The sequence below is a fragment of the Curcuma longa genome, chromosome 5 (assembly GCF_044706935.1).
Source record: "Curcuma longa cultivar G26 ecotype Majalengka, Jawa Barat chromosome 5, ITB_CL_G26_1.1, whole genome shotgun sequence".
NCBI classification, from domain to species: Eukaryota; Viridiplantae; Streptophyta; class Magnoliopsida; order Zingiberales; family Zingiberaceae; genus Curcuma; species Curcuma longa.
In genome coordinates this window covers 7,548,952-7,567,886 of record NC_133865.1, presented here as the reverse complement: position 1 = coordinate 7,567,886, position 18,935 = coordinate 7,548,952, and the positions used below count along the sequence as shown (strand labels likewise).

At 36.2% G+C, this 18,935-nt stretch overlaps 1 protein-coding gene and 1 pseudogene across 1 annotated transcript; both read left to right on the top strand.

Moving 5' to 3' along the window:
• On the top strand, window positions 1-10,048 carry LOC141829680 (putative LRR receptor-like serine/threonine-protein kinase At1g05700; annotated as a pseudogene).
• A 455-nt stretch (window positions 10,049-10,503) lies between these two features.
• Window positions 10,504-12,727, top strand: LOC141829683 (receptor-like protein kinase At3g21340). The gene is made up of 3 exons (XM_074717207.1): window positions 10,504-10,579; window positions 10,666-10,855; window positions 12,091-12,727. The coding sequence occupies exons 1-3, from the start codon at window positions 10,504-10,506 to the stop codon at window positions 12,515-12,517; spliced, it is 693 nt and encodes a 230-aa protein (XP_074573308.1). The 3' UTR covers window positions 12,518-12,727.
• Window positions 12,728-18,935: the final 6,208 nt, after the last annotated feature.

Genomic DNA, 18,935 nt, shown 5'->3' with positions numbered 1-18,935 from the left:
ATGGAGAAGAGATCAGGCTCAAGCTACTGGTTTTGGGTGCTCCTGCAAATTCTACTGATTAATGTTCTTGGGCTTCATTGCCAGCCCCCTCCAGGTATAAATTGGCACACTGTATAATAGGAATTCATTAACGGATCGGACTATGTCTTATATGCTTAGTATAACACCATTTAACTTTTGAATTGTACTAAATCTTCCATATGAACATCTACAGATTCTTCGTCTTTCATAAGCATCGATTGCGGGATCGGCGATGGCAACAGCCATGTCGATAACACGACCGGCTTAACCTATGTTTCCGACGACACTTACATAGACTTGGGCAAAGACTACACCATTGACTCGACCTACTTAGCCTACTACCAGCAGCCTCCAACCACCATCCGAGCAGCAACTAACCACCTTGCGCAGCTTCCCAAACAGCACGCGGAGCTGCTACACGTTGCGACCGGTGGTGCAATATTACAAGTACTTGGTGCGCGCCTACTTCTTGTACGGCAACTACGATGGACTCCACGAAGCTAACACTATCAAGCCTTTGGAATTCGATGTTTACATCGATGTTAACATGTTGAAGACAATGAGCATACAAAACGAGTCCATCACATATAGAGCAGAGGCTCTGATCGTTGCGGTGGCCAACAATTCTGTATCGATTTGCCTGGTGAATACCGGCCATGGAGTCCCCTTCATATCGTCTTTGGAGCTGAGACCCATGGATTCCTCTTTGTACAAGCTAGTCAATAACAGCTTCTATCTTCAAGTCTTCAACCAGGCTAAACCTGGGTGCAACTCAAACCATAAGGTCAGTACTCGTCCGCGGTATATTTTAGACACCCGAAACAATAACAATATATATATATATATATATTATATTATATAATTTATAATTAAGTTAAAGATTTTTTATTTTAATTTTTTTATACTTAATATATAACGCAACCCCTAAATTTTAAAGGAAAATTTTAAATGATTTAATCGTAATAAAAAAAATAAAATAAAATAAAAAATAAAAAATAATTGTTACCTCCAAGTGCTTGGAAACACTTTCGAGCTTCCGGAATCTATCAAAACTATATACAGGGGAATGCTATTTTGCACCCTTTATACATCTTATCTTATGAATATTTAAATTTTTTTGTTTAATATTATAACTCAATTTTTAAATTTTAAAGGTAAAATTTTAAATGATTTAATCATGAATAAAAAAATTTAATAAAAAAATTAACAATCGTATTAATTTTTATTTATTTTAATCTAAATACTATATCTTAATCCTATATATTATACTTTAAATTTTAAATCTTAAATAAAAATTAATAATTTATATTAGATATCCACGAAATGTACGGATAGTATAATATATATATATATAGAAAATTAAGTATAACTTAAATTGAAAATGATTTTATTCATTTTAATTAATTAAGTTGATAAAAAATATTTTAATATAATACTATCAAATATATAATAATTTTATTAAATTAGAATAATTTATTTAAAATTAACTACTACATATTATATTTTTAACAAGTACGATAATGTTAGAATAAAGATATTTTTAAAATAAAATATAGATGGAGCGTTTTTAATTTTTTTTAAACAAATATTTTTACGTGTGTATTTTAGTGTTGATAAAATGCATTGTCAAACAAAAAAAATTGTATTAAATTTTAACCCATTTTGTAAATATTATGGTAAAAAGAATAAAAAGTTGAAGTGGGTTTGAGATGTTGTTGTCCGGTTGCATAATTAAATAGGTACCCGACGGACCCGTACGATCGCATCTGGACAGAGTGGCCAAATCCTCCTGATTGGACCAACATCAACACCACTCAGCCGATCCAATACTTCTCCAATGACCAGTACAGGGTGCCGGTGGCCGTCATGCAGACGGCGGTCACCCCCTCCGGCATCGGCGGCGTCACGGACATTTCATTCTATTGGGACTTCGCCGACACCGGGTTTCGCTACAATCAGTTCTACGCCAACTTATACTTCTCCGAGTTCGACGCCCTCCTCCCCAATCAGTCCAGGGCCGTCGACATCTTTCTCAACGGCCGGATCTGGGAAGCGGACTACCCCCCTCCCTACCTTTTGGCGGGACTTCGTCTACAGCACCGCCCCCCTCGATCAAAACGATACCTATTGGTGGGAGATCAAGCCCAACGACAGCTTCAACCTGCCTCCTATCTTGAATGCCTTGGAGGTGTTTTCCGCCATGTACGTCGAGAACGTGACGACCAATGAGATAGATGGTATGTTTTCTGCAACATATTTTTGTTTTTCTGATGGAAAATTTGAAGTTGTGATCTTGTTGTTGTAGACCAATGTTGCCTACCAGACGCTCGACGAATTGCTTCTGCGATACTTTTATTCGCTTCGGTCATTTTTATTTTGAGGGGAAAATAGTTGCTTTGTGTTTGCTCTTGGTTTTTAGGGGAAAAATGGAGTTTTTTCGGCATATTCTTTTACCATATTAATTTTTCAACATTATGTAACAAGAGTTGGCACGAAGCGTTTCCACTTTTGTGAAATTTAAAGTGCTTAATTTTTAGTTGGATACCTTATTAGTAAAGATTAAAACTTTAATGAGTTAAAAACAAAAGAAGATGCATATTCTGATTGTTAGAACGTTGACATTTGAGATATTAAATTACATTGACATTATTAAATAATATTTCTAATAAAAATAAGAACTTAAAAATAAATTTAGTACAAAATTAAGTAAATTCCTGTTAATTCTATGGATGGTGTCCCAAGGCAAGATATTTACTTACATGCATGAAAGGGTTAGCTGAGATTCCCATCTTATGCATGATAACTACGTGGGCATTATATATTTGATTAAGTTACTTTTAGCTCTTGAATATTCAAACTTCGTTGTTACAAATTAAAATAACCTAGAAGCTTAATAATTAAAACTGTGCTTGATTTAGTCATCCTATTCGTAGCCTGAACCATTCAAATTCAATTAGCTTAATTATGTGGTCAAGGAGGTAATTAAAAAAAGATAATACATGTTAATAATTTGAGGTAAATCTTGAAGGTTGTAACAAAAAAAAAATAATGAAATAGAGAATAAGATAAAAGCTATGGCAGTTTGAGCTTTTAAAGGCAGAATGAAAACTAATTTTTTTTAGTTTTCCTTATTTCAACAGAATTCATCAGCTGTAATAATTTTTGCAGGTGCTCTAGAAAACTTTTACTAAATCATTGCTCTCTTTTTTTATGCTGTTTCATTTTGTAAGTAGGTGTTACTTACTACGGGATCATTTCTTTTATGTAGGACCCAACTGGTTCCTTGGTAACTTCATTCATTTCTCTAACTGCAGATGAGTTTGAAACTAAGAAAATTGTCCACTAGAGCATAATTTTCTGCCAACCCTATTAGTAATTTGCTTTTATGATAGGATATGTTGATGGCATAAAACTGCCTGAAGTAAAAATGGTCTGCTATTAGATTTACAGCATCTTATGCTCTTTGGTTTTCTGTGTAAGACTTTGCTATTCAGACAAAAACTAAGAATTTCTTTGCAGATCTATTTTGTTACTTTCTTAATTGGGTCGTGGTCATGCTTGCTTTGTTTCTCTTTTTAATTTGCATGATTCTTCTCCACAAACAATAGTTAGTGCATTGTGCTGACTGATTTCTTTGTTTATTGGCTATTGATAACTAGTTGATGCCATTAATTCCATCAAGGCTCAATACAAAGTAAAGAAGCAATGGACAGGTGATCCCCTGTTCACCAGTAGAATATAGATGGGCTGGTTTGGATTGTAGTTATATTTCAGAGCCTCCGAGTATCACAGCTGTGTGAGTTATCCACTGAAGAAAAAAATATTATTAAAACAATGACTGTTCTAAAATTCTCAAATATTTAAATTTATAATATGAATTTGATTATTTGCAGAAATCTGTCTTCTAGTGAACTGACTGGTGAAATATCCCCTTCCTTCAGTGAGCTTTCAGCGATCAATTATCTGTAAGTGCTGATGCTTTATGATAATTACCTTGATTATATATTTATATACTTGCACCTTGACTATGAAAGCAATCCTGGAAGTCCTTTCCTTTCTGTGTTTGTTGTTAAAGGATACTTATATAATTGTCTTGGTTCTGAGTACTAAGTACTTAAAGTGCATATCTCGTGCAGCTACTGGAAACACCAAACTTACAGATAATTCTATCTACCTATAATGTCTTGTCCTATTATCATATTATTCTTTTTTTCACAATTAGAACTAACATAGAAAACACTGTGGTTATATAGTAGGATCGGTTGGTGTCTTCTGAACTTCAGGCATGCAACTTTGAGTTTTATGCAATACTTGTATATTTTGTATTTTTGTCCAGTAAATTAAAGTTCATTTTCGTAACCAGTACTCCACAGTTACTTTCTTAAGGTACAAGCTACTATTTATTGTTTTCTTCTCTTACAAAATTTTCCACTTATGTTTTATGTCCATCTTACATAAATTATCTCACAGAATAAAGAGAATATCATTTCATCATTCTTTAATGTTCATAATTGTGCATATACAATCATTTCATCAATGGTATATAGTACACATTCCCATTTGGTCATTCTAGGTTGCCAATCTTGACCATATTGCATATCATCAACCTTTTTTGTTTATGATCCATAACTAGACCACCACTATTGCGTGAGAGCTACATGTGCCTATGCAGTCTACACCAAGTTGATTGATTATATGTAGAGCACTGATATGATATTGTTAGAGATGTGAACTTTTCATGTACCTTGGTTGCTTTGTTCAAGGGATGACTTGGAACTCTAATTTGGTTGTTACTTTCAGGGATCTATCTTATAATAACTTAACGGGAATGATACCTGATGTATTAGGAAAATTGTCCCATCTTAAAGTTCTGTAAGTCTTACACCAATGGTTTTTTTCCTATCTATTATCAAATAGAAGAATCAATGGCACAAGATCTCTTTTTAATATATTAATTTTCTTTGATTTTTTTCCCTTAGATATTTAATGAAAACCAACATTGATAAGACAATACCTCCTTCGCTTAGTAGAAGAGTGACTGATGGGCTGCTACAGATTATGTAAGTGTTTGCTATAATTCCTTCTGTTGAATTTTGACATCAATGTTCTCTTAAGAAATCTTTCTTCCTACTATTAACTGATTTAGTCAATTCTACAAAGCAAATTTTATCTCTCTCTTAATACAAGGCACCTATTAGGACGCAGAAATTAACTCGCTGACATGAGTTAGATGGCACATGGACAGCTTAACTATGACAATTTCAGCAACATGTATCACATTAGACATGTGTTTGTTGGTATCTCATATTTATATTTTTTTCCCCCCCCCCCCCCCCCCCCCCCCCCCCCCCCCCCTTCCATAAAGAAAGTAATATACGTATATATCCAGAATCAGTATGGCCATGCCTATTCATGAGTAGAATCCTAGTATTGCTGAAAGTGAGTAGCTTATCTCTCCACCTGGCCATGAAATCTTTTATTCTCCTGTTCCTAGTTTGACAAGGAATTGGGACTTCCTGGAGCATAAAATTCATGCTACACCCTGATTTCTTTGTTATTGGGAAAATTTAGGTTGTTTATATGGTACATAACAACTGAATCCCAAATCAAGACAAGTCTTTTCTGGATGTTAGAGCATATCTGTTTGACATTTTTTTATTTGCATTACAAAAGGCGGATCCACAAGTGAACACTAGAGTAAGAAATACTTAGTTAGGTTCTCACTATCTTATTGGAATGGTTGTCAAGTTGAATTTTTTAGTTCACAACTTTACAATGTTCAAAAATTGGATTGAATTTGTTGGTTTGATTAGGGAATGCTGTCAGATATACAAGTTATAACCCAATTGATCAGTCACAAAAAGCATGATTACAGATGGTAATTGATAAATATATTTATAAACAATCTTTATCAGAGTTGCTGGTTGTCTTTACTATCCTCTTGGAATGGTTGGTAAGTTGAATTTTTTAGTTCATAACTTGACAATGTTCTAAAAATTGGATCGCACTTGTGACTTTGGCTAAGAAATGCATACTTTGTAATTATCTGACTACATGAGAGAATTGGCACATAAATGTTGTTAAAGACTTGACCAATGTTTAAAGTATCATTTCAAATAAGAGTATCAAGCATCGGTTGGAACAATACTATTTTGATGCCAAGCATACATATCGACACATGGTTTTGGTGGCACTGATTAGGCGAAATATAGAGGAATCACTTCAAGGAAGATGAAGAAGAGGAGGAGATCAACATATAAGTTATAGGGGATTAAAGATTTCCTTATAATTGTAAGTTAATATCATGGGTCTATTACAAGTCCCTTTCTTTTAGTAATCTAGATGAACTTGCCATATATTCAAGGTAAACTTATGCAATGAATCTTATTTGCAAATGCTATTGACCTAATTAATGAAAGTATAAATAAGTTAAATTCAGAGCTTGATTGTGGAGAAAATAACAAGTAAAACTAAAATTGAATATATGTAAGCTAATTTTACTAATAAGAAAAGAATCAAAGGAATTAATAAGATGAATGAATATGAATTTTTCTAAGAGATTTAGATATTTTGACTCTATCATTCAGCAAGAATGAGATATTGATGAAGATATCATATATAGGATAAAATGAGTGGTTGAAAAGGAGAGAAGCTATAGGGGTCTTGTGGCATGTCTCTTAGGCTAAAAGGAAAAAAAATTAAGTTTGTAGTGCAATTCATTGCACTTTATGGATTGGTATATTGAGTTATTTAGAGCAGTTAGATGTAGTTCCTAGAAAGATATAAAATAGATGAGGTATATGGTTTTTTTTTTTAGATGGTATGGAAATATTCAAAGGTGACAAATAAACTCTATAATTAGAAGTGAAGGTGTAAAGAGTAGCAAGAGATCAAAGAAAACTTTAGTTGGTGTAATAAAATATGATTTTAGTTGATTTGGATTTTGTTAGTGATATGCATTGCTTAAAGCTAACTGATAAAATACATATAGTTCACCCTAGTAATTGGTACAAACATGACTTGGTGAGGAGGAAGAGGTATATTTGATGTTTTTCATCATTCCTGATATAGAAAACTTTTCCAATGTGTACCAAGCTACTAGGACAGTTTGTTATACCATAGAAATAGTATCTTTAATATCGTCATAGCCTTGATATAATTGTAACTTTGGAACACTGAAGCAAAAAAAGGTATAGATTGGTCCAATCCTCTTTCATACTATACATGTAATGCTTAGGCCCTATGCTATTGGGTGAAAGGGCACAGGGGCAAGGTTAGGAGGGAAAGAGAGAAGGAAAATATTTTAACTATGTTTATTTGGAGGGAAAGAATCTACAAACCTTCACTTTGTCCATTCTTCTCAAATCAGAGAAACAAGATGAGAGAGGACAATATAGCTCGTCACTTGTTGGCAAGGCCTGTTTCCAGCAGGTCCCAAATTGTTGTCCAAACATCAATTCAGGGACCTCACAGCCAGTTGGATTGCCACCAGTCCAGAGACCATTGCCAATCAACTGACCAATCAATTTTTGTTTTAAATTTTTTTCATATTTGTTATCTTCTTTCAGTCAAAGTAAACAAGATTGAGGAATCCTGTTTCTTGCTCTCTCGGCCCTCCACTTTCATATACCTTCATTTTTTCACCCTCCCTCTCCCCCTCCCCCTCCCCCTCCATCCCTCCAAATAAAAAGCCCCATAAAACAAACTATTGCAAGCAAACAAATTAGGGGAAAAATCTGCCCCTGAACAAGGTTAGTTCCATAAGGTTTTAAGAGCCCTTTCATCCAGACCCACACTTTTTGGACCTATCTTTTCCAGGAAAAGTATGGATCTTCTTTTTTAATCTAGTTTGCCTCCAAAATTTTCAGTTCTTTATGGATGCTATGTTGGTGGAACAAATATCAACACATGAGCAATGCTAGTTTTTTGAGTAGGAAAGGAATACTTCTTTTGTTTGGGGGATGATTCAAAATTTCACAAGTGCACTTTATGTCTAAACAGATCAAGAACTATGTAAATTTCTGATTTGCAAAAGTAGCTGCAAGAACGGGTGTCTTGTCTCTTTGTAGGCATTAAAAGCCTTATGTATAATCCAATCATGTTTCTTAATAGGTTATTCATGGATAGGACTTCTGTGCATCCCCCCTTCACATTGGTTTGCATATTCATGCACAAATCTCAATAAAAAAAACTCTAGATCCTACTAAATGGTTATTTAGGTGCCATGGTGCCACCAAATAGTTATCAAGGAACTACCAAATAGCTATCAAGGTGCCACCAATTTAGAATGCTGAAAATTTTGAACATATCTTTACAACCCCCAGGTGCGACTAAATAGTTTTCTAAATGTCCTTAAATGATTTTCTAGAATTCTAGGTGCCACCAAATAGCCATCATAGTGCCATCAAATAGTTATCAAGGTGTCACTAATTCCAAATGAAAAAAAAATGAATTTGTCTTGGAAGGTCCCATTAATTTAGAATACAAAACTGTTTACATTTTAGTGGCACCTTGATTATCATTTGGTGGCACTTAGATAACTATTTGGTAGCACCTAGGGATTTTGTAAAGAAAACGAAAAGTAAAAAAAAAAACTTCTTCGAGATGTGTGCACAAATCAGCTGTAAGATTCGTGCTTGAAGAAATAGCCTAGCCCTCTTTCAAGCGAACAAACATGAGAAGGGGACTACATAGTAGTCTTGTTTGTTATCTACCATATGATATTAAGTGCAGATAAGTGAGTATTCCTTCAATTGGTTTCTGAATCTGATTATTGCTGGTTAAATTGCTTGATGCCAGATTTGACAATGTTCCTCCTCCAAGCCCATCCCATCCCCACAATAATAATACCATTATCATTGTGATATCAGTAATTGGTGGGGCTTTTGTGCTAATAATGGCTGTGGTATTTGTTTGGTGGTGCATTTGGAAACGTCATCCAGGTAGGTAAATCTGGGTGGCATGCTTTAATTTCAATTTTAATTCCTTTCCAAGATCTGTAGGCTTTGATATGTTGTAACCATTATCTCTTGGTTTGCAATACAGGTTCAGTCTCTAATCCTGGCAAAAGACATCTTGAGGAAAAAAATAGTCTATACGATACACCTCATCCTCCACAGCCTGATCCTCTGAAGACAAACCCTCATATTATGAGATTTTCATACACACAGTTGATTGGCATAACTAACAATTTTGCTAGGAAAATTGGGAAAGGGGGATTTGGAGTTGTGCTTCGTGGTTGTTTGGAAAATGGAAGGCAAGTAGCTGTCAAGTTGCATTCTCAATCATCACCACAAGGGGAAAAGCAATTTGTTGCTGAGGTGACTAATTTAATCTTTCCAAAACTTTAACTCGAGTATGGATGATCTGATGAAATTTATGCATCTAGTGTACTTGGTAATTAAGATGGCATGCTTCCTCAAGCTTAAAATTTTCTAGGGAGGACCATGTGGGGCTCAACATATAGTTCATATTCTTCAAAAGAAAAAAAGTTATTTCAGTGTTCTGTTATAGATGTTGTCGATAAACATGGCTGAAAGATTCTTCTGCATTACTAATATTGCAACTTGAACAAAGTTCATGGTTTAACGCATCAGAATTATATGAAAACACCTAACACAATCTTTTCTTTTAAAAAAAAAAGTGGGAAGATAAAAGAATAAAAAAGAAAATAATTAGAACATATTTTTTTCTAAAATAAACTCAAAAGATGAAATTTAGAAGAAAAAAAAAGCTCTCAAATTAAGAATTATACTTCTATAGCATCTAAAATGTCTGGTCCTTTACCTGTGTTCTTATTTAATATCACATCATTGCATAGACCATGTTGGATACTATTTTGTGTGTTGTGCTGCAGGTTCAGAATTTGACAAGAATTCATCATAAGAACTTGGTTGAATTGATTGGATACTGCATTGATGGAGAAGGCCTGGCTCTTATTTATGAATATATGGCTCAGGGAAGCCTTCATGATCATTTGACAGGTTATGAAACCATGGCATTACTGCTAAATAATTCTTGCAAGTAGATTATGTTGATCAATTTTTTGGTTTCCTTGCTTTGAAGCTAATATTCATGTTTCTTTGTTATACAAAGTGAAAAAAATAATGAGAGAGAGAGATCTGACATAGTGGTTATTAGCTGTTAGCTAAGCTTCGACATTAGTTTGTGTTCTCATATTTAAACTTCCAATATATCTCAAAAATTCGATAAAGATCTTTCCTTGGGTATCTATAGGATAAGCCTTTGGCAGAGGTAGCAAACTGTTTCATAAGTTTTCACATATTTGATTCTCTCATAAAAAAAGCATTGTTACATTCTTCTCGTTTGGTCAATAGAATCTATGTAGACAGTAGACGAACCACTCTACCTAATTATACCTGATTAGGCTTAGATAGGTACGGTAAAACATAAGATTGATCATATGCCAGTTATTCTCATCGATTCGCCTGAATGGTTGCTTAGGCATTTCTATTGCATCAAATGACCATTACAGGTAAAGCTGGTAGAAGCTTGTCTTGGAGTGAACGACTCGAAATTGCTATTGGAGCTGCAGAAGGTTTGGCTGAAAGCACTATGTATATCTCACTGACTTAGCACGATAGTTTTCATCCAACAGCTAACTCTCTGTTCAATATGATCCAGGGCTAGAGTATCTGCATCATAAGTGCCACCCACCAATAATTCACAGAGATATAAAGTCATCTAACATTCTCTTGGGACCAGATCTAGAGGCAAAGATAGCAGACTTTGGATTGTCCAAGGCTTACAGAGGTGATGATGAGACTAATGCGTCTACAAATGTGGTTGGAACACCTGGATATGTTGATCCTGAGTACGTTTTCAAGTCTCTTGTTAAATTTTGTTGAATTGTCATTGCATGGTTAACATATAATCCATTAAGGTTGGTAAACCAAGAGTAAAAAAGAACAAACTATTTTAATACAAAGTTTGTTCCTTCCAACAAAGTAAAAAAAAACTAAAATAAAATAGATGCCTTATGGTTTACAATATAAATTTAAAAATCGATGCCTTGTTTAATAATTTGAGCTTTAGGATAAGTAGTTAGCCAATCAATTTAGCATGGTATCAGAACAAAAGTTGATGGGTCCAAATCTCAAAGAAAAATCTAAATCAAGTATCCCACCCACTCATGAAGGGGGAGTGCTCAAAAAAGAAATTTAATCAATTCATATGTTAGCTTTGAGTCAATCCAGTTAACTACCTCACTCACACATGAAGCAGAAGTGTTAACAATACTTTTGGGGTAAGTGGTTAGTTAATATACCTTACAACATTATGTCCTGAATGTTGTTTATTGATACTGGAGATCAATCCAAGACTGTCTTCCATTATTTTAATTACTATTACACCATTTTGGCAGTTAGCTATTCAAATTTCAGAAAAGCAACCTTAACCATTTATTTCACCTTATTTTTCATGTAATTCTTGTGAATAGATTAATTATTTGATCAAAATTAACAGAAAAGATCACTGATTATCTACTTTTCATCCATAGATGCTGTGGCATTGCTTTTATGGAATTATTTTACTAATAGTTTTCTTCTCAGGCTTCACAACATCAACATTCCCATATATCTGATATTGGTAACCCCAATGATAGCCACCAGTCTGCTAAGCTTGGTCCTGGCTAGTTTGTGCCAACTTTTGTAGTGAGTTTGAATTCCATAGTTATGTGTTACTTGTGAAACAATGTCAATGTAATATATAATATTTATTCAGAAGAACAAAACTGCACATAGTCATGATTTCCACATTTGCATACTTCTTTGTCCAGCCTAAAATAAGCTTCTGATAATATCTGCTTCACCAAAGCATACTGATGTCGTCCACCACATCGTCTTTGAGTGAACCATCTTTCCAATCTACACTTGCTTGGTTTAGTTAAACCTCTTGCTTATCTTGGTGAGCTTTCAGTTCCTATCTATGCCTTCTCTATTAGCTTACTACACCTTATACTCCATTGAAGTTTATAGAGATGTTTTTGGCTCATGAATTATGATAGCATGAAAAAGTGCTCATTTGATTTCCTTGCTATCCTCTGTTTAGGTACCATAACACTTTGCAGCTCACTGCCAAAAGCGATGTATATGGTTTTGGGGTGCTGCTTTTTGAACTTTTAACGGGTCAACTTCCTCTTGTACCCAGCTCAGCAAAGCCTCATATAATGCAACGAGTGACCTCAATGCTTGTGAATGCGCCTATAGATGCCATTATGGATCCAAGACTTGGAGGACAATTTGATGCCAATTCTGCTTGGAAGGTCGAAGAGCTGGCAGAACAATGCACACAAGCATCAGGCAGCCGGAGACCAACAATGACTAAGGTAATACTTGAGCTGAAGGATAGCTTGGAACTCGAAGTCGGTCGTCTAAATAGTAAGTTCAAACACAGTGAAGATATTAACACAAGCCCGATCAGTTCATTTGAAATTGGAGGAGACACACCAGGACAATCTCGTCCATTTGCAAGATAATTCATGTCTAGTTTTACATTCAGATGTGTTGTTTGAGTGTGGAAAAGTGTAGTTGTGGAGGATGGAATGATTGCTAGTTTGGTTTGGTTTGTCATGAACATTCTCGATTAAGTTCTTTGTAATTTGCCTTTAACACTCCCAGAAGGGTGATTGATCTGTAACAAACTCCATTTTCTTCCACTGTGTTATTGGTACTGCATGCAAGGTCAATTGAAGTCAATCGCAATGTGACTGGACTAGCAAAGTTATTTGGAAACTCAAACCTAAAAATCTCGATCGATCACACAAATGAGCTCTTCATGGTGAGCAACAATAATGAAAGAGACCAAAAATTTGAGTCCATATACGACCAGAAGAATCTCTTCCTTGATGTGTGTTCCGCAAGTGCACGGAATATCGCCAAGTAATAAAAAGATCGAATCCACAGGGACCGTGGAATTACTTACTATACCTAGCACAAAAAGGTGGAGAGAACTGTTCATGAGTTGAGTGGGGGAGATCGGAGTGTTCTAGAGTGCTTAATCCTAAAAGCAGAGAAGGGGATCGACTGTGACACTTATGGGTGAAGCGATCCTAGGATTTCGGACTCCTCAGAGAATGGATTAATCGACTTGGATCCTCTACCTTTCCTCAATAAATGTTCAATTGTAGGAATGTCAACCAAATTATCCAATTCAACCTCGTCAGGTATCCTCGAATTAAATCATTAGGTTTCTTACGTCACTCACTATTGGTTTGAAACGGTTCTAGAAGCCCGGTTCAAGGCATTCCCGTGTCACTCAGGCGCCCCGGAAATACTAAAAGAACCTTATCCACTGTCACTGGATACCCTTTTACGGATCTCTCCCCAATAATGAATGACCGTTAACTATTCCTCATAAGCATTCACTACGCAGTAGGAAACCCCTCGGAATCTCGCCCGGTTCAAGGCATTCCCCATTACAGAGCGCCCCGGAAATACGGCCTAATGATTCCCCAATACATAGCAAATTCCTACCCTCATGGATTCACACATACACAAGTTATCATCAATGCACAAGCACAAATCCACAAAACAATGCACATTTACATCATAGAAAACGGTAGATTATCAAATCCAAGTACAACCATCCATTACATCTGATTTATCCTACATCCTAGAATCTAGGGAAATCTACTCCATATCGAGGAGAGTACAAGCCAAAGGAATGAAGAAATACATCTTGCTTCCAAAGATAAACAAATAAGTGCAGGAATCTAGACTTATCTTCTTCCTCGGAGTACAATCTCTGCGTAGATGAGATGGAAATGGTCTGGAGCAGTCGGATCGGTGATGGATCGTCGAATCTCCTCCGAAATAGGCGTCGGCGGCTCAAGAACAACTCCGGTGGCTCTCCTAAAGGCTCCCCCCCTTTGCTAGGTCTCTAAAGAGGCCTATTTATAGTGCAGGGTTCGGTAGCAGCTCGCCTCCGTGCACACGGCCGTGCCTGGGAGGCACGGCCTTGTGTTGGCTTCTGTCACAAGGTAAGGCACGGCCGTGCCTTTGGGGCACGGCCTGATACTGTGAAGCCTCTGGTCTGGGGCACGGCCGTGCCTCTTAGGCACGGTCCAGTCTTGTCCCTCGTCTGTTTGCACACACGGCCGTGCCTGGGAGGCACGGCCATGCACTGGCTGAAGTTGAGTTGCTGGACACGGCCGTGCTTCTGAGGCACGGCCAGCTGCTTGGGCGCTTCTGTTCTTGCACACGGCCGTGCCTGTGAGGCACGGCCTTCAGCTGAGGCTTGCTCCAAGATGAAGACACGGCCGTGCTTGTGAGGCACGGCCATGAACTGGCTTGGTTCTGTTTTGAAGCACGGGTGTGCTTTTGAGGCACGGCCTCTGGCTGATGTTGAGGGGATTTGGCACACGCCCGTGCCCTTTGTCACACGGCCAGAAGCTTGAATAGACATGGCCGTGCCTTTGAGGCACGGCCCTGTCTTGCCTGATCTTCAATAATTCTCCGTTGCGCCGTTTTTGCTCCATTTTCCATCCTGAAACATGTAAAAACACGAGCAGATCTCCGAACTAGGAAATGTAAAATATATGCCTAAATGCATGAATATGGGATGCAATATACATAAGAATGAAGCAATGAGCTCAAAAAGATGTGCAAATAAAGCATGAAAACAGATATACATCATACGCACATCATCTGCATTTAAAGTCATCTGTATATTTGTGTAATATACACTAAGAAAGAAAATTTTGTAACCACGAGAATAAAAACGACGAGAATAACCATGAGAAGTCACCTTGGATTGCAAGAGTAGCTTGTCTTTCAACAACGACAAGAACAAAAACTCAAGTTGGATAATGCACGAATATGAACTTTACTCCATCAGCAACAACTTCCAGACCCAAGTCCTCTGCCACATAAGAACAAGGCGATAAGCGGCAAGATCAAGAAGTGATTGCCAACTTTTCGATGATGCAGCCGCATGATTCCGCTTCCATTGCTCTGTTTTCTAAATGCATCTCTGCACTGTCGCCGCCCAAGAGGGTGTGTAATTGGCTGCCAACTGTGGCGATGATTTCACCATCCCTGTTTCTCGAACCGCCTCCTTCTTCAGCCATTATTTGTGATTGTGATGTGGCATTCTGCGACCAGGTTCTTGCCTCATTGGTTCAGTCTGAGGAAGAAAATAGACGCAATAACTTTACTACTTCGGACGTTGTAGGCCATGAGAATGCCCTGTGGCTACGGGTGTAGCTTCACCAAGGGCAAGCAAGTGATTTGGATAGATGGGAAGACTTGGATCAAATTTTTTTGGACGATGACTTTGATCTCTGATGATGTGTATTGACTTGATGACTAATGATGTGTATTAGCTAAAATTTTTTTGATAATGTGTATTAGCTAAAAAAAACTTTGATGATGTGTGTTGATCTCTAATGATATGTATTGATTACAAGGAGATTTTTTTCATTGATTTCGGTGAAAAATTCACTTGGGATAATCGTGACACTTGTAGTTTATTATAATCTAGAACTTTAGTAAATGGATATAAAGACTGTATTTCTCGGTGGAAATATTTAAGAAACTATATACATGGTGCAATCTGAGAATTTTGTGTCGGAAGATTTCAAACATCTAGTATGTAAATTAAGGAAGTTTATTTATGAGTTAAAACAGGTATCTCATCAATGGTACTAGAAGTTTTATCAAGTAATTTCTTCATACAATTTTAAGGAGAATCTAATTGATCAATGTTTGTATATCAAGTTCAGTGGGAGCAAGTTTATCATACTTGTTCTGTATGTGGATAATATATTGCTACAAACAATGATAAGGGTTTGCTGCTAAAAATCAAGTTATTTCTATCAAGTGAATTTAAAATGAAGGATCTTAGTTATGCATCCTTTGTCTTAGGCATATAAATTATTCGTAATCTTTCAAAGTATACACTTGGACTTTCACAAAAGACCTATATAGAGAAGGTGCTCATTTCGTATAACATGCAGAATTGTGTTCTTAGCGATATACATGTGTCAAAGGGTGATAGATTTAGCTGACAAGAATGTCCACACTATGAACTTGAGATTAAATAAATGTAGCAATTCCCTTATGTATCGACAGTAGGGAGTTTGATGTATGCTCAGGTATGTACGCGTTCGGATCTTGGTATATTATGGGGAGATATTTGAGTAACCTTGGACTAGAGCATTAGAAAGTTGTAAAAAGGATTATACGTTATTTGCAAAGAACTAAGAATTACATACTCACATATCGGAGATTAGGTCATCTGGAGATCATTAGATAATCAGACTTCGATTTTGTAAAATATTTAGACAGTAGGAGGTTCATCTTAGGTTACGTCATCATATTGGTGGAAGAGGTTATATTATGAAAAAACGTCAAATAAACGCTAATAGTCATTTCCACTATGGAGGCAGAGTTTATAAAATGCTATGAAAATTCTAACCATGTGATATGGATACAGAATCTTATCACAACATTATAGATCAATGGAGACATCGATAAGCCATTGATGATCAACTGTGATAATAAATACATAATTATATTCCAAGAATAACCGCAGTTCATTGAAATCTAAACACATCGACGTAAAATTTCTGACGGTTAAAGAAATAATTCAGAGTGATCCGCTCACTAAGGGTTGGACATTCAAGTGTTTCATCAGCATGTATGGAATATAATATTCTTCATTTGCACTAAATATTTATTTGGTAGGAATTTATATTTGGTGTAATGTTGTATATTAATGAACACATATTTTTAATTTATTATACCTACTAAAGTTTTTACATATATATGTTTTAACTCTTTGACATAAGGACATTATAATTTACTCTTACAATTTTACATACAGTATTTGTAAATATGATATATGAGACTCTATGTAATTTGAGTCATACGATTGTATTATGATTTACTACTATGATTTTGCATAAGGTTTTAAATAAATATAATTTGGACCTGATTTGGGTCATAAGGAGGACTCTTGAACATGGACATGTACATATCACATTTTATATTATTTTTAATACAATACATCTACATTTGATTTATATCATTAATTAAATTAAAACTATAATTAATATTGGATCTTGTTACAATTATAGTAACGCTGACTTTTTTTTAGTCATGTATTAATTAAATTAATGATTAAATAATTTAAAACGGTATTTAACCCATAAAATTTGGACATGTTGAGGTCAACTAAGGTGTTGTGTGGTATATATGGTATCACGTATAGCCTAAAGTGAGAGAACTAATTAAAGGATTAAGCCTCCATTTGGTGGACTAATATGAGATTAACAATATACACAATAATTACCATTAATTCGGTCACTAATTAGCAACTCAATTTTAATTTGGTTGCTAAATTTAGTGATCGATTTTTAATTCAATCGCTAAATTTAGCGACCAATTTATCATTTCGGTCACTAAATTTCGATGGTCAATTCGGTCGTTAAAGTTCCCTAAAATTCTCCTTGTAGCGTCCAACTCCAAAATTAACGACCTAATATAAATTTGATCACTATTTTAGCGATCGATTTTTAACTTCGATCGCTAATTAACGATCGATTTTTAACGTCTGTCACTAAATAGCGATCGATTATAATTTCATCGCTAAATTAATGATCGAAATATAATCGGTCGTTAAATTAGCGACCGAAGTTAAAAATTGATCGTTGTTTTAGCGACCGATTATAATTCGATCGTTAAATCCGTCGTTATTTATGATTATTTTTGTAGTGTTATATATTGAGACACAGCTGAAGTGCACCGAGAAGACCAACACCGACAAAAAGAGAAAAAAGAGCTTCTTGAAGGTTTGCTCATCAGCAATAAAGACTCCAAGGTTCCTTCTTTAGATCGAGTACATTTAAAAGATTACTGAACGGACACAATTCCAGTTAATTAATCAAGAAAAAACATGAACCCTAATCTATGAAACCCATGCAAAGAATTCTCTTGCTATGGGGGGAGAACGACAACCTATTCAACCTGGAGTTTGCCAAGGACATGAAAGAGTAAGTTCGCAGCCATTATCAAGATTCAAGATTCAAGAATGTTAGCCTACCGGTGGTGGTTCAAGATTCAATATCAAGGTACCATATGCCACGATCGCGACGGTTCATCGGATGGACCGACGATTGCATGAGGAAGATGAGGCGGCGGAGGATCGTAGGGGCTACCGGTGGTGGCGGCGGCGGTGGTGGCCGCGGCATTAGCGGCGGCTACGGGGGTTGTGATGGCGACAGCGACTGCGGTGGCTGCAGCGTCAGGAATCTTGAGCAATACGGATATGTCTAAGTCACCGCCGCCACTGCCGCCTTGCAAGTAGAAGCTTTCTCGAGCACGTCTTCATTGTAGTCGCAGAAGGCGCAGATCAGAAATTGTATATCCTCTGGGATGACAAGGTTGTCGACGACCTGAATCATCATGCGTCGAGCCTCGCGCTCCTGCTCCCATCTAGATTTGTGCATTATGCTGGAGAAGGGCGAGCCAAAGCAAAAGGTGGCGTCGTTGACGCCGGCAGCAGTAGGCGGAGCGAGAGGCATCGCACTACAAAAATAAACACAAATAGCGACGGATTTAACGATTGAATTATAATCTTACAACAATAATCGCGATTAGCAACTGATAATTCGGTCGCTAATCGGTCACTAAATTCGATTAGTGATAAAAAATCATAAAAAAATTGGTCGTAATTCGATTTAGCGATCGAATTCTAATTCGATCACTAATTAGCGATCGAATTTTAATTCGGTCGCTAAATTTAGCGACCGAATCTGAATTCAATTGTTAAATTTAGCGATCGAATTAGAATTTGGTCGTTAATTCTAGCGACCGAATTGATAAATCGGTCGCTAAATTTAGCGACTGATGGTCAATTCGGTCACTAAAGTTCTCTAAAATTTTCTTCGTGGC

Excerpts from the sequence above, each read along its gene's own strand:
- LOC141829683 (XM_074717207.1), top strand. The coding sequence starts at position 10,504 with ATGACCATTACAGGTAAAGCTGGTAGAAGCTTGTCTTGGAGTGAACGA. Across the intron at positions 10,580-10,665 it reads TGCTATTGGAGCTGCAGAAG|GGCTAGAGTATCTGCATCAT; the intron begins GTTTGGCTGAAA and ends AATATGATCCAG. Across the intron at positions 10,856-12,090 it reads CCTGGATATGTTGATCCTGA|GTACCATAACACTTTGCAGC; the intron begins GTACGTTTTCAA and ends TCCTCTGTTTAG.